This window comes from Silurus aristotelis (assembly GCF_946808225.1).
Source record: "Silurus aristotelis genome assembly, chromosome: 5".
NCBI classification, from domain to species: Eukaryota; Metazoa; Chordata; class Actinopteri; order Siluriformes; family Siluridae; genus Silurus; species Silurus aristotelis.
Genome location: NC_139578.1, coordinates 9485768 through 9502201, shown reverse-complemented (window position 1 = coordinate 9502201; position 16434 = coordinate 9485768). Strand labels below are relative to the sequence as shown.

The 16434-nt window shown below is 39.5% G+C and overlaps 2 protein-coding genes across 7 annotated transcripts in view; one reads left to right on the top strand and one right to left on the bottom strand.

Moving 5' to 3' along the window:
• The first annotated feature begins 730 nt into the window (after nucleotides 1-730).
• On the top strand, nucleotides 731-12448 carry ankrd33bb (ankyrin repeat domain 33Bb). Its single transcript, XM_083542026.1, has 4 exons — nucleotides 731-1400; nucleotides 9539-9668; nucleotides 9825-9965; nucleotides 10916-12448. The coding sequence occupies exons 1-4, from the start codon at nucleotides 1011-1013 to the stop codon at nucleotides 11713-11715; spliced, it is 1461 nt and encodes a 486-aa protein (XP_083398152.1). The 5' UTR covers nucleotides 731-1010; the 3' UTR covers nucleotides 11716-12448.
• A 3163-nt stretch (nucleotides 12449-15611) lies between these two features.
• Nucleotides 15612-16434, bottom strand: part of ctnnd2b (catenin (cadherin-associated protein), delta 2b) — an 82178-nt gene continuing 81355 nt past the window's right edge. For all 6 annotated transcript variants that reach the window (XM_083541970.1, XM_083541973.1, XM_083541972.1 and 3 more), the window contains one exon: nucleotides 15612-16058. In XM_083541970.1, coding sequence (XP_083398096.1) covers nucleotides 15813-16058 — 246 coding nt within the window. In that variant the 3' untranslated portion in view covers nucleotides 15612-15812. The remainder of the gene's footprint in view (nucleotides 16059-16434) is intronic.

Sequence of the window (16434 nt, the reverse complement as noted above, 5' to 3'; positions counted from 1 at the left end):
AGTACTAAATACGCCAGATTGAAAAGATTTTCAGTCTATTGTAAGGAAAATATCTAAGAAATATTTCGACATAAAACAAGCTGCATTATTATTGTATGCTTAATGGACTAAAGTTTGTGGTCACCTGAAAAACTTCGATTGTGCTATTGGAACATCCCATTCCACATTTATTCCCTGTTTGCTGTTATGATAATCTCCACACTTCTGAGAAGTTCTGAAAGATTTCACTAGTTGTGTATTTGTAGTGTTTCTCTTAAATGGGTTAAAATGGTAAATTGAAAAATCTGTCATGTTATTTTAATCCCTAGTCCATCAATTGGTTCCTAGTGACGATGCTAGTGACAGATCGGGGTCAAATGCAAATGTGTGAGGTCACTCTATTACATAATCTCCAGTACATTCATCACATCTTATAGTCAACAGTGTTCCAGTGAACATGATGACGTAATAAACAGTGACTGTACAACTCTATGGGGGGGAAATGGCCTGATTCCCCTTGAAGGATGCTTTTATGGACAACCTTATAAATATGTGATTTTGTGGTTATTTGTTACATGAGCAGCCGAGCACAAAGTGCTGCAATTTTTACAGCAGTCAGATTACTGGATTACTGTCTTACTGTCTCCACCGGGACAAGCTAATCTGATTAAGAGGCTTCTCCCTGGACTGTAGTATCTCCTACCAGTTTTTTTTTTCTTCCTCGATGGAATTCACCTGATGACATCTTTTGGATAATTCATATATCAGGAGTGAAGCTTGTCAGACAGCATCAAAAAGAGAAAATCAGTATTAAAAAAAAAAGCTGGTTTTACACACACTAGACATGAAGTAATGGTTATGAACTATAGCGCAGAACATTTTTTTATTTACTTTTGCTAGAACATGAATGTTCGTCATTTCCAAAGTAGTTCACAGCTTTCTATTTATTCAATTGTTCCTGCTCCAGCTGCATCCGCTGGAGCCGCTGATTAAATGGTGCTGATAAGGCCTAATTTTGGGACAAGATCAAAATGGCAGGGGGATCCTCCCGCATCGTCATGGAAACCTTTGCACACAGCAGCAGCGGCAGGGATGCAGAGGAAAACGAGGACTCCTGTTATCCAGACTACGACGACAATTTGTACCTGGTCGACGACGATGATGACGACGATGATTATATCTATCAGGAATTTGAGGAATTGGACTTCTTTCAGTTACCTGATGCCAAAAGCATCGCTTCGGACGATTCCTTCTATCCACCTGATAATTCGGTTGTCCCTCAGAGATCCCCAACCCCTGAGGGTCCAGAGCATCTCACTTTTTTCATGGCATGCTGCAGTAATAATGCCATCATTGTCAAAATTATGATCAGGCAAGGAGTCAGTAAAGAGGAAGTTCGAGAAGTGGATAAAAACAACAGGGTAAGTTTGAAAGGAAGTATGATTAGCCTACCTGCTCTGCCATTACAAATGAACTTGAGGTCCTTGGAATAGGATTTTTGGCACACAGCACATATTTAATTTTATAATCCAGCATCCCCTGAAAAGAAACTTTTCTCTTTTTCTATTCATGTTTAAATAAACCAATTTCTTATCTTACACCAAATTGCACACTTTGACCCAAGCCTGTGAGTCTCATAGACCTTCACCAAACTTGGGACATTTAGATATTTCTTTTTCCTCTGTTACTTCATTATAAGTGCCCTTGCTGAAGGCTACAACAGCGAAGGAATCAAGAGATTAAGCTGCTAAACTCGAGTACTTCTCTGGGGCATCACCAAGGTTAACCTGCTTATTTAAAAAAAATCTATTACATTTATTATGTACATTGTTTTTTTTTTTTTTTTATCTTGAACACGGATGGCCACCGAGTACTCATAAAGATTCCTCCCAAGTAATGTGTAATTATACACGCTTGACTACATGGCTGCTTATTAAAAAAAAAAAAAAAAAAAGACAATCTCACAATAATAAACTGCATAATATTCCAGGAGCTGTTTACGACACAGTGAGTGTCGACAGAGACTAAAGAATGGTGTTTTGAACTGGGAATAGTCCTGCTGTTCCACCGAAGCACTGAGGAGCCTATGATTATGACGTTAGAGATGATAGGTGTGGATAACAGCATCATGTTTATGCAAAGGTTATTATCATATCAAAGAGGTCTAGCATTCTGGGGAATGCTCTTTTGAGAATGCAGAATGCTGCTTCTCTCCTTTTGGGCTGCTCTGCACAATAACCTGCGTTAACTTCAAGTCATTTGCGTAAGATTGTTCTGGAAAACGCAACAATGATATTAGGGATGGAAATATGAAATCCTAGATGAAAGGATTCAACTAAAAACACAGTATGAGACCATTTTTAAAGGATAGAACTACACTGGAGACAGACTATAAAGATACAATATATATATATATATATATATATATATATATATATATATATATATATATATATATATATATATATATATATATATATATACATATATATTTATATATATATATAAAGTCAGAAGCTTGCCAAACAAAGAATGTGAGGCCATGTGACATGAATGTGTGGTAGTCCTTAATAACTGCCTACTCAGGGTAGTGGTGGATTATATAAGGTTATGAGTTCATAATTTGCAAAATCAACTAGAGGTCAACATGTTGCATCATGACAATCAAATCCTTTTAAACATCATTCCACATTTCAACCTATTTGCTTTCATAATATCCTCCTGGGAAGATGTTCCACTAGATTTTGGAGTGTGTTTGTGGAGATTTGTGCTCATTCAGCCACAAGGGTGTTAGTAAAGTCAGGTATTGATGTAGAGTGAGGAGGCCTGGGGTGCAGTCAGTGTTCCAGTTCATCTCAAAGGTTTTCAGAGCTCTATAGCAGGACACTCAAGATCTTCCACTCCAAACCATCTAAAGCATATCTTCATGGAGCTGGCTTTGTTCACACTGGAATTGCCAGCAGGTTAAAGGGAATTGTAATGCTACAACATCCAAAGACATTTGTGGTAACAGTTTGGGGAAGAACCCCATATGGCTGGAAAAGTCAGCGGCCCCACTACTTTTGTATGTGCATATAGTGTACATTTCCAACTTGAGTAATGCATTGAGAACGAGGAACTGTGTCAGCATTTCTATCTCTGGGTTTATGTCCCTAGTGTTTTCCAAGGGCATTTCCGGTTTAGGCCACACCCACTCCCGGTACGAATATGGATATTTGGAGCACTAAACAAACACACATACAGAGAGTGGCACTGAATTACACCCTTAGTACAGAGACATAACTGACACAACCATTCCAGGAATGGGGTGTGTTTAATAATAGCATCAAGTGACCTTAATCCTCCTACCTTAAATCTTAGCTTTAACTAGAAGGCATTTGCAGTCAGCAGCAGCTTATTGTTCTGAATTCAGATTACATGGCAGAACAGACAGGAAATCTGACAGACCTTGTTTTGGGATCACGTACCTTTACATTATATCCATGCCTAAGTTCTTTACATCTCAGCTGCATGCATATAATATACATCATAGAGACGCCTTTACCAGGAACAGATTTACCCACCTCTATGTAGCACCTAGAAAACAAATCTGTCACATTGGATTCATAAGCACTTGTAAGGACTTTGCTTTTTCACCAAGGAAACTAACATTTTCATCAACGGGTTCTTTGTCTGCGCAAAATGGAGCTTCACTCCGCGACCTACCGCTTTGTGTTTCTCGACAGTCCTGCAGTGAAAATCTGCACTGCTAGTAAATGAATCACCCTCACAGTTTACTACCTCGTACAGGCATCAAATCTGTTGTTCTCCACCAAGATCTCATGTAGTTACCTTCTATTGTGATTGCAATTCAAATCACTGAGCTGTGTGAGTCATCACAAAGACATAGCAGCACACTTAACCTCATATGTAAACAAATGATGATTCGCTCATGTTTATAGCAATTCCTTTTCTAACACTGTTCAAATCTAGTTAAAAATAATCCACATTAGTGACCTTTTGTTTGAGTAGCTGCTTTTTTTTGTCAAAGTTGCAGCCCACTGGTTAAGGCGTAACTGATCGGAAGCTCGTGTATGAATGGGATGATTATAAATGTCCCTGGTTTCATAGTGTCAGCCAAAATACCATTTATATAAATCAGTCTGAAATTTCCCTTCCCAGGGTCGCTCAGACTGGCCCGTAACACCCGTAAAGTGTTAGCAGCCACTCTTTATTCATGCTTAAATACTACACTGTTATTAATCCTGCAAGAACCATCATAAAAAAACCCTACTGTCAGAAATGTTCGACACCTAATAGAGTTTTAAAATGCTGTTTATATACTTTTTAATGGCTTTGTACAGTTCTATTAGATTAATATGGCATTTTATTCCCTAAAATGTTTTCCTTTGGGTCTTTTGCTGTCTGATGAACTGTAGCTGTATTTCATTAATAATATTTTTTTTTTATACGTCTTCTGCCATTCCAAATTTAAATAATGCTTGCCTAAAGCTATTATGAAAATATATGTAAAATCCCATTGTTGGGTTTTGCTTGATATAACCTCAAATCTCCTACAGGAAAAGTGAAATGTTACAAATAATTTTATTTTAGATATAATGTAATGGGTTATAAATCAATAGTCCGGATACAAATCTCACTGCATATCGTTCAGATGTAAAAATAACAGGGACATGGAGAAATGTAGTCTCACCAGAGGTGGCAAAAGTACACACATCCTTTACTTAAGTAGAAGTACAGATACTCATGTTTTAAAATACTCGGGTAAAAGTTGAAGTACTGATTATACTTTCTTACTTAAGTGAAAGTAAAGAAGTTTTGGCTCTGACATGTACTTAAGTAAAAAGTATTTATTACTGCTACCTGTTTACTGGACCTCACATCATGATTAGATGGATGGATGGATGGATGGATGGATGGATGGATGGATGGATGGATGGATGGATGGATGGATGGATGGATGGATGGATGGATGGATGGATGGATGGATGGATAGATGGATAGATAGATAGATAGATAGATAGATAGATAGATAGATAGATAGATAGATAGATAGATGGATGGATGGATGGAATAGCCTAGTGGGTTAATGTCAGTATCCCCACAAGGATGAGTTTGAGAGTTTGATTCCTGGTTGCTGTGTTGGTAAATAAAACTTCTGGACCTTGTCCCCTCTAAAATCAATTTAATTCTGTCCTTTCTGTGTTGGATTAATTTCTTGATTTCCTGGTCTTTAATGAAAGATAACTCCACCAAAAAAAAGCACTTCTGTGGTAGCTCAGTGGGTTAAGGCTTGTGCCTGAACATGGTCCTTAATATAGTCCATGCTGGTGATAAGGTTTCAAAGCCAGTCCTACATGCCTTCTTTCTTACTGCGCTGGCATGAAACAAAGTATGAACCCTCCAAAAAGCACACATGCTTTTCAGCAGCGGTCGCTCAGTGGTTTAAGGCTTGTGTCTCATCTAAACATGCTTCCCAATCTGACCTCTTCCATGGTTCAGTGGGTTAAGGCTGGTACCTCGCTGATGGTAAGGATCAGGGTTTGAATCCTGCTTTCTGCCTGCTAGTTGCGATGTAGGTTATGTTCCTGCTTCCTAAATCTATCTTTAGCTTTATATTCTTGTGTTGATGGTTTAAAGGTAGATAGACCTGCTCTAAACAACCTTCCTGGCCTGTCTTCCCTGATAGTTCAGTGGGTTAAATCAGGTTTCTTGCTTTTGGTGGGGTTCAGGGTTCGAATCCTGCTTTCTGCCTGCCAGTCACGATCAGGATTCACTTCCTACATCTTTCTTTAGCAATATATTTTTGTTTTTAATGGGTTGAAAAGAAAGATAGACCTGCTCTAAACAAGCTTCCTAGCCTGTCCTCACCAATGGTTCAATGGGTTAAGGTTGGTATCTCGCTGGTGGTGGGGTTCATAGTTCGAATCCTGCTTTCTTCCTGTTATTTACAATGTGGGTTCAACTTGTGCTACTTACATCTGTATTCGCTTCCTACATCTTTCTTTACCGTTAAATTCTTGTGTTGATGGTTTGAAAAGAATGATAGACCTGCTCTAAACAAGCTTCCCATGCTGTTTTTTTCTGATGGCTTAGTGGGTTAAGGCTGGTACTTTGCTAATGTTGGTGGTCAGGGTTCAAACCTGGCTTTCTGTCTGCTAGTCATGAGGTAGGTTAAATTCCTGATTCCTACATCTTCATATTCTTGTTTTGATGGGTTAAAAAGAAAGCTAAACCTGCTCAAAACAAGCTTCCCAGCTTGTCCTTCCTGATAGTTCAGTGGGTTAATGCTGGTGCCTTGCTAATGGTGTGAATCAGGTTTTGAATCCTGCTTTGTCCCTGCTAGTCATGTCATGGGTTTGCTTCCTATGTCTGTCTTTAGCATGATATTCTTGTGTTGATGGTTTGAAAGAAAAGACCTGCTCTAAACAATCGTCGCAGCTGGTCTTTCCCGATGGTTCAGTGGGTTAAGACTGGTATTTTGCTGTTGGTGGGGTTCAGGGTTCGAATCCTGCTTTCTGTGTTTCTGTCTGGTCTGAATTTCTTGCTTTGAAGCATGAAACGAAGGATAAACCCCCCAAAAAAAGAAGGTGTGTTGTGGGACTTGATGGCTTTGTGATAAAAGCCTTACCTCTGAGCTCAGAGGTTGCTGGTTCGAATCTGGCTTGTCCCCACACTGGGTAAGCTGTGTGGAAAGTAGTGTCTGGTGAGCAATGAGGTAGTTGACCCTAAACAAAGGCTGTGAATACTGGCTGCTTCACAGCCTCAGAAAAAGTTAGGGTGATAGGTTTTTGGCAGAATTTTTTTCCTATATATGCAAAACTAAGTCGATACTTTTTTGAACCTTTTTGCTTCATAACCCCCTGTTTTCAGCTACTCAGACACCGGGGGGGGCAGATGCCCGGATATTGCCCCCCTGCTTCAGGATACACCCTCCGAAACCACATCCAACCTTTCACGCAGCCATTTCTGACACCTTCCTTACTACGGCCACCGGAACCTTCCACACTCTTAACTTTGAGCCCTGGCCGGGGTTTGAACCGGCAACCTCTCAACCCAGAGGTAAAGCTCTTCCAATTGAGCCACAGGATCTCCTGCAAGAACCTGATTTTTAGGACCTTTTTTGGTTCTTTTTAAAAACTTTTTAAAGAATTTAAAGTAAAGCTAAGCGGTAGGAATCGAACCAGGTAAGTCAGATAGCAGCAACCACTTCACTGACCATTACACCAACACAGGAGAGGCAAACAAGCCTTTGCTTATTGGACTCTTGGCTTTTCTATAGTTAGGAGACCAGTGTTTTCTCTTAGATCATGATGGTAGAGGGTCAAAACTTCTTCCTGTACATTCTCTCAGTAACTCAAAGTCTATGAGAAGTGACTCAGGTACAAGAACCACATCTCCAACACCTTCACCACTGATATACCATGATTTGCCAGCAACCAATTTTAATGATCTTTCATTGTTCTGTTTTTAAAAACTTCTTATAATGTTCAATATGAAACTAGAGGTAAGAATCGAACCAGGGAGGTCTTTCATCATAGATCACTAATGGCATTATTTCAAAACTCAAAACTTTGTTAGACATGTAAATAAGCAGGAAAGACAGAGACAAAGACAAAGAGACACAGACACAGCTTTAGAAAGAGTGAGAAACAAATAGAAAAACAGCAAGAGAGAGACATATACAGTGAGACAGAGACATTTACTAAAAGAGACACAGAGACAATTAGATAGAGAAAATAGAGAGACAAAGCTAGCGAGATATAGTCACTTCCTGTTGGAAGTGTTTATCCCGAGCGACTCTTAATGATCTCATTTACTAAATGAGCAGTAGTGAGTTAAAGGCTTGCTCAGGTGCCCAAAACTGGCAGCTTAAAGGTGTTAAACATGTATCATATGTACAGCATGTGATTAAATATAAAGGCTGTATCAGTGCAGAGACGTGTGGACATCATTAAGAGCCTTTGCTATGTTTCCACACGGACAGTTAATGAGGTGATACTGGAGAAAATGCACTCTTCAAGTCAAGTCAGGAAGCTTTTATATGTATAAAATTATAGACATTTTACAGATTTAAATGATGTATTGTTTTTATCTGCACGATCAATAAAGACAGTAATTTAAGTTTGTGTCGCCATTATGAGGGAAAAACCCACAAAACGCCACCAAGAGGGTAAATTGTGAGAATCATGGCGGATTTTGGTGTTTGACTTGAGACTCAGAAATAAAACAAAAGTTTACTGAATAAAAATATTTTTATCTGAATTTAATTTATTTATTTTATATCTAAGTAAAGAAAGGAATAAATTTCGTGCCGTTTAAAATAATTTTAATTTTGACAGCCAAAAAAATATATATATATATATATAAATACAAAACTCATAAAAATGTTGTTACCTAATGAATGTGTCCAGGCTGAAGATCCACATATAGAACACAAGCAGAGAAAAGATGATGATGATCAGAAATGTGTCTGTTCTCAGTCATGTTTACATCACTGACTCCCTCTGTCTCATCCACATTAACCCCAAACTTCTTACTGCCTTCTGTGGTGAGTGAGAGTCAGGACTTTATACACCAGTGGATTGAACGCGCAATGACAGGAAATCGGTTGTTCTGCTGAAATCGGCACGCAGTAAAAATAAAAAAAATATTTCACCAAATCAATGGATTAAAACTAAAGTAACGAGTCTGTTTTGAAAATGTAAGAAGTAAAAAGTACAGATATTTGTGTAAAAATGTAATGAGTAAAAGTAAAAAGTCTACTTAAGTACAGTAACGAGGTATTTGTACTCCGTTACTTCCCACCTCTGAGTCTCACCTATTGTAATTCTTGCACTTCATGCCTACTCGCCTCGCACTGGAGAGATGCTTTAACTTCAAGTCCCCTGGATAAAACATATACTGTATATTATAGCTTAAAAGCTATTGATTAATCAGCTGAGTAACCGTGAATACCATACATACCTGCATGCCATTTATTCATGGAATAAAATGTGAGCTTCAACTGACTTAACACTTCATTTTTACTCCATTTTCTGAGGTTCTTTTTAAAACACTGTAGACTTTTTAAGACCTCAAAAACACACAAATATGTTGTTAGCAAATGGCCTTAACCAAGTCAAGTAAAGTATCGCTAAACTTGCTTTTCCCGTAGCTGAAAAAAAAAAATCCATTTGACTTCTGAGGTACAATTTGAGAGATTCGCGCCAATAACAGAAAGCTGATTGGCTGCTGCATGTTGGTGTTATTTGTAGTCTTAATACAGTGAATTATATTTGGACTAGTGAAAGAAAATCACACTACACCATAGAAACAAACAAACTTTCTAAAGTGCTGCAGAAGCAATTTTATGAGAATCGGAGGTAGAGTTACTTGGACATCAGGAAATAAAAACCTGTTTGAAATTATTTTAAACCCAAAACAGCGAATTTAATGCTTTTGATGCTTAAAATTTGGATTTTTAAATTGTGGACTTTTAAAAAAATCCTGAATGTCATGGTTAGGTTTCGCATTCCTTATCTTACCGCCATCTCAGTGCTTTGCTTCTGATTCCCAGACTGGTCTGATTGTGGCGTGTTATCAGGGCTACGTGGACGTCGTCATCGCCCTCTCACAGTGTCCATACGTAAATGTAAACTGGCAAGACAGCGAGGGCAACACTGCTTTAATGACAGCTGCACAAGCAGGTACAACTTTTTATCAATGGATGCAAATAAAACACATATTTGGTAGAATTTGTATTTTTTTTTGCTCTTGCTGAATTACGTGGGCAGACCCAATATGACCAGGAAGAAATTGTTTTTGCTTATTTTAATTTTTTGTCTACATTTTTGTAAATTTAGGTCACATTATGATTACCAACTTTTTGCTGAACTACTATGCTGGGGTGGACATTGAACTCAGGAACTGTCACGGCTTCACGGCCATCATGAAAGCGGCCATGCAGGGCCGCGCCCACTGTGTCCGTGCCCTTATGATGTCAGGTATTGTATGTCACTCTTCTCACGTGGTCACTTTAACATTATTTAAATTATAATCTTTTTTTTTTTTTACATAATTATTTAGCATTGTCATTGGTTTCTAGTTCAGAGGTTGTTAATGCTTTGAAAATCATTTTTCTGTATTCAATTCCATGTCACTCCATTGTATAAACAAATAAAACAACTACAATGCACCTACAATTACACCTTTACTGATTTAAAATGTTCTTTTGCTTCCTAAAAAGGTGGTTTTACTTGGTACCCTTCTATAAAGCAAACCCTTTGTTGTACGATCCATTAAACAACCACAAGGCAAAAATCTAAGAATCCTTTTCAAGATTTAACTACACTGTATTGCCAAAAGTTTGCGGACACCTGGTCATAAGTATGGTATGTGCTTTTTGAGCATCGTTTTCCATATTTAGTCCCAATTTGCTCTTATAATTTCCTCCACTCTTCTGGAAAGATGTTGCACTAGATTCAGCCACAAGGGTGTTAGTAAAATCAGGTACTGATGTAGGTGAGGTGAGGAGGCCTGGGGTGCAGTCAATGTTCATATTTATCCCATCGATGTTCAGTAGGGTTGAGATCAGAGCTCTATAGCAGGCCACTCAAGATCTTCCTATCAAAACCATGTAAACCATATCTTCATGAAGTTTGCTTTGTGCACAGGGGCATCGTCATACTGGAACTGGTTTGGGTTTGAGTGAACGCAACATTTTATTAAACCGCACCCAAAGACATCCTATATAATTGTGTGCCTCCAGCTTCGTGGTAACAGTTTGGAGAGGGAAAAGGTCAGGTGTCCCAGTGCTTTTGTCCATATAGTGCAATATTTTCTACCTATTCAGTCTTCCATGTCTAGTTCTTGGTTCCTTGTCACTAACATTTCCTAAGAAGTGAATATTTCTTTGGCATCTTGTTTTCTCCGACTCCCTGGCTTTCCCCTGCAGGTGCGGATATTAAGGTGAGGGACTATGGGCGTAAGCTGATGCCGCTTGAATGGGCACTTTTCACAGGTCGCTATGAGACAGCGCGGATGATGCAGAAGCTCATGGACCGGCCATGTGCCGAGCAGTTCTGCGACTCATTCTGTATGGAGTGGCCCAAGTTGTCTCAACTGGTGTGCCAGGCCAAGGAGCCCCAACCATGCTGGAGGGAGGTGTCGGAGCGCATGTGCGGCAGCTTCAACTTCAGGATGAGGATGGACCCTCTGGAGGAGGGTGCGTTAGACTACATGGTGCGTCTGACCACAGCGCTGGCAAGTCCGCTTGTGGCCACTGCCTGCAGTACAGTATGCCCAGGCAGCCCCCCATGTGTAGGCAAACATCGACCAGCTGTTCCTGATATGCTCCAGGACAGTGACAAGCGAAGGGAGGATCTTAAGGGAATGGAAAAATATAAGTGTCTCTTCCAAAATGGTTGCATGCCACTGGTTGTCAAGGAAAGGGAAAAGGGTTCCTGCCAGCAAGTGCCAACGCTGCCATATGTGGTACTAGCGCCCAGCATGACACTGTGGAGGAGCAGCCTGCTGCCACTGCACATGATACGCAGGAGAAGCGTGTGCCCAGGTCTTGTGGTGCCCAGGGTACGCATGTGCAAGGCTCCACCACCAACCTACATACCTGAGAGGAACCGGTGCAGGAGCAAGAATTCACAGCACCTGCAGGTGCCCAGGTGGAAGTACAAGCTATTGAAAGAGCAGGAAAAGCAAAATGACAAGCTCAGACTTCCTACTGTGAAGAAGAGATGAGGCAGAGCCGAACATTTCATGCGATTCATCTTCCACTGTGTTTCTCTTATCTGTTCACGCATAATAGCAAGGGGAAACTCTCGTCTTTTACCAAAGATAAGCTAATGATTCCTATATAATTAAAGATTAGGCTTATATTTGTCTAACAAAACAGACACATTACAGAGGAATATATATATTTGAAACCAATGCAGATGAATTTTTTTGCTCTCTCATTGTGAATAACTTCTCTCATGGTTTGTGGACACCTGACCATCAGATTCACATGAGCTTTTTAAACACTTCAATCCACATGTAGTCCCCACTTGCTGGTATAATAATCTCCACTTTTCTGGGAAGATGTTTCACTATATTTTGGAGTGTGCTTGTAGAGATTTGTTAGTAAAGTCAGGTATTGATGTAGGTTTAGGAGATCTGGGCTGCAGTCAGCGTTCCAATTCAGTGTTTAGTAGGGTTGAGGTCAGAGCCCAATAGCAAGGGAAAGAAAACAGGTTTGGGTCTCGTCATTCAATGAAGGGAAAATATAATGCTAACACAATTGTGTGCCTCCAATTTTGTGCTAACCTTTTTATGGAAGAAGCACATATGGCTGAAAAAGTCATGTGTCCCAGTACTTTTGTCCATATAGTGCAAATTTGACTGGGGTATTGCAATTGGGGAGTGGTAGCTCAGTGGTTAAGGGTTACTGATCAGAAGGTCAGGGGTTCAAGCCCCGGTGTCGCCTAGCTGCCACTCTTGGGCCCTTGTGCAAGGCCCTCAACCCTCTGAGCTCCAGGGGCTCCGTATCATGGCTGACCCTGTGCTCTGACCTCAGGTTCCAAGCAAGCTGGGATATGAGAAGAACAAATTTCACTGTGCTCTAATGTATATGTGACAAATAAATGATATTTGTATTTAGCTATGCAAATGTTATATTTGTACAGGCTTGCACTTCCACCTATAGCAAAGTATGTGGTGTATAGTGGCTCCAGCAGGGGGTGCTAATGTACCTAGAGATTGCTACAAAGCCTGGAAGCATTTAACCCAGAAATATTCTCATCTACATTCTCCTGGTGGGTGGCCCTATAATTATATCTTAATTCATATTCTCTGGTATGTTCTTATCACACAGAAATTAAACAACAAAGATGAATATCTAGGCAATTAGAAAGGGCAATAATCAAGCATAATTCCTAATGTACCTCATCAGAGCATTGTCGCGTATTGTACCCTAATTCAGGCTGTGTACGTCACACCATTTACACCGATGCTTACTACTGGCCAGAACTTTACGTGCTATAGTTAAGGATAATTAAACAATAGCATGAAATACATAATTTCATTTGTCTGCACAATGTACTTTTGTAAAGAGTGAAAATGACTAATGCTTTGTGTCATGCAGAAACAGGTTCGAGTTCATTAGGTGCAGTAAAGAGATTAACTATAAATTGCTTTTTCTTGTAAAGCATCACATATGAGTATAAAGGTCAGATGTCCACAAACTATTGGCCATATGATAAAAGCTCTATTGGAAATCTATTGCTAGCTCCACTGGCACTTTATTTCCCAATAGAAAACTCTACCTAAAGTGGACTGTACAACCATTTCCAAAATGTTCCACTCAAAAGAATACTTCGAATACTACAAACACAGTATGGTACAGGTGCCAGAGGTCCATTTTGGGACGAATCTCACCAAGAACTGTTTTAGTAATAATGATTCACACAAAAATGATTTGATAGTCAGTTTATATCTTATAGCAGTTGCAATCTGGCAATAAAAAGGTTCACAATTCTCTCAAACACTTTGTCTAGCAACAGAAAAATGTACTTACATTTCCTTCTTCAGACATGTCTACTTTATTTTTTTCTCCACAAATATTTTGTGCATGATTTTTATTTTTTTCCTTTTTTTTTCTCCCCGATGTTTACTACTGATAGTGCTGAAAGATATGTGAGACAAATTCAAGAGATTATCAATTGGTTCCTTGCCTCTGACAGTTACCTCTAAGCTCAAAATGATATGGAGGGAAGACCAGGGCGTACCACCACACTTCAGAACTCGTCCTCGACTACTTCAGGTTTAATAAGAGCTTGATCTGAGGCCATGACTGCTGCACTCCATGTCTTTCTGTCTGGCCTGCTTTCTGACAGAGGGATCTTTCCCAGGAGCCACTACAGAACCAATTTGAGATGTCCTGAGATAAAAAAGAGAAGGGGCAACTGTGACCGAAAACAACTCTTTCTACGGGCATGTCTAGACTAGCGGCAAGTTTTTTGCAATGTTGCATTTTTTTTGTTTTTGTTTTTTAGAAACATGAATTCGCAGTCACAAAGTGCGCCACAGTTTTACTCTGGAGATGAAACACGTTTGAAATCAGCTTAAATTTTCTGTAAGAGAGTGACATCAAATAGCAAACACATTATACTGAATGCTAAAAATGACGTGCATGTGTGTGTGTGTGTGTGTGTGTGTGTGTGTGTGTGTGTGTGTGTGTGTGTGTGTGTGGGGTGATTTAGCACCGTTTCCATGTTAGAAACCTGGCTGTATAATTGCTCTGGGTGTCTGGAGCCCTGGTCTCACCTTCCACACACAGCAACAACATGACAACAGAAGGGCAACAGCCTGGAGGAAATTTAAGACCAGAAGTAACTTGAACAAAATCCTACATGTATTTTTTCTTTTTCTTTTCCTTTGCAAGGTTTCTGCATTAGGTGACATCCACATCGGCACATAAAAAGTATATATATATATATATATATATATATATTTATATATATATATATATATATATATATATATATATATATATATATATATATATATATATATAGAGAGAGAGAGAGAGAGAGAGAGAGAGAGATTTGTATTTATATAATATATATTCATAATCTATTGACAGATTAGCCTACGATGAACTTAAAAACCACTGGTTCCTGTGAAAAAAAAAAAAAAAAAAAGCTGCTTTTCTCAGTCATCTATTTTACAACACAGCATATATGAATGATACATCTTTGAAAGGGACGCCAGCACTGAAAGGCCGAGTCCCTCCGATTGTTATCCGGGCCTTTTTGCAGTTTTTATGTAAAAAATAAAAATAAATGGAATAACAAAAGAATATCTTTAGAATCGGCGATGATGGGATTGAACGTAAACGTCAGTGTCGGCGCAGTGGTGATCCGCTGGTTCAAGGACGACCGCATTTGGCACATTTTTACAAAAAAAACAGCACAGATCACTGGAAGCATAGTGGAACGACAGAGTTTAAATGCAACCGGTCACTAAATGGTCATTAACAAAACCCAAAAAGCGAAAAAAATACGTAATATGTCGATTGGTAAACTCTTGCCAGGCAGTGTAGCACCCTGTGTATGGAATGATGATGCTCTTTGATATCACCGTAGTTGTTCTCAACACCACACGTTTAAAATTGAAGCCTACTGTTTTGTGGTGCCGAAAACAACCTTACTGATAGAAGACGATGTACGAGTATCCTTTTGTCTGTTTTCCGGATATACCCAAAAAAAAAAATTATATAATGAGCCACGGGGGAGGACACATCAGTGTTTTTTTTTTTTTCTTCTGTAATATACACAATGTAACTTGTATCTACATCTGCAATATACAACAAATACTTTACACTAGAAGTTAAAAAGAGGAGATACAAAAAAAAGAGAATGAACAAAAAAGATAAAAATCTCCTTGTGAAGAAAGCACTCCATAAAAAGCAGGTCAAACGCAAAAGAGATGTCCTAAAAATGTGTCAGATCTACGTATTTCCTCAGCTTGTGTTGTAGTGTGACATGTTCTTGTGCTTCATGTCCCCTCATCCCACAGTTCAGGTTCTCCCTCGCTGCTTCCCCGCATTTCTGCCTCGTGGACCGTCCTTGCAAAGTCAAATGTTCTTTTTTACTAAGACGTTCCTCTTGCATTTATCATCAGTTTCTTTTCTCTGTGAGTGTCTTCACTGTGAATCAAGAGCTCAGTAGGTGCCTTCTATTCAAACTGAAAGTGTGTGTCGGTGTGTGAGTTTGTGTCCGATAGTGTTCATGCACATGCGGGCTGGTTTCTGTCTGCATGTCTTCGTGCCTACGAACCCTCGGCCCTGCCTGCTGCTTCTACACCCAGGAGTCGGGCGAGGCAGGATAGTGACTCGTCTCGTAGTTGAGTTCGCTGTAGGGCCGAGACGCTGAGTAGAAGTCCACGTAGTTGCCAGTGGACTTGAGGCCGAGGTGCAGGGTTCCGTCTGCGGTGGCAGGGGGGCGTTGGTGCGCTTGGTCCTCGTAATAATTCTCCTCAAAATTTGCTCCTGGAGGAGTCTGGAATGGAGGGTAGGCCTCTGATGGATTACCTTGAGCAGACACCTGATAAGCATTTGGACGAAAAGGAATAAACATGAGCATTTACTTTATTTGCCTAGACTGAGGACTGGGCAGGAATTCGGATGTGTGTGTTTAACCCCTTCCAAAAAAAACCCAATATACAGTTTTGTAATTTGCATATGGTAATTTGATAGCATTTGCGTCCACTATTTTATCCTCAATCCCAACCAGTGTGGTAGTTTGTATGATACAGCATCCTCTTAACAAAAAGCTACCTTCACCATGCTTCAATGTGTAGGGTTTCTCATCGAGGGGTTTTTTAAACTAAACTTTAATACTTTTCCATATCTTTGTTTCAGTAGATCCTTAGTGTTTATGATGCTCTTAGTTTAGGTATGTCCTCTAAAATAATTTTGCG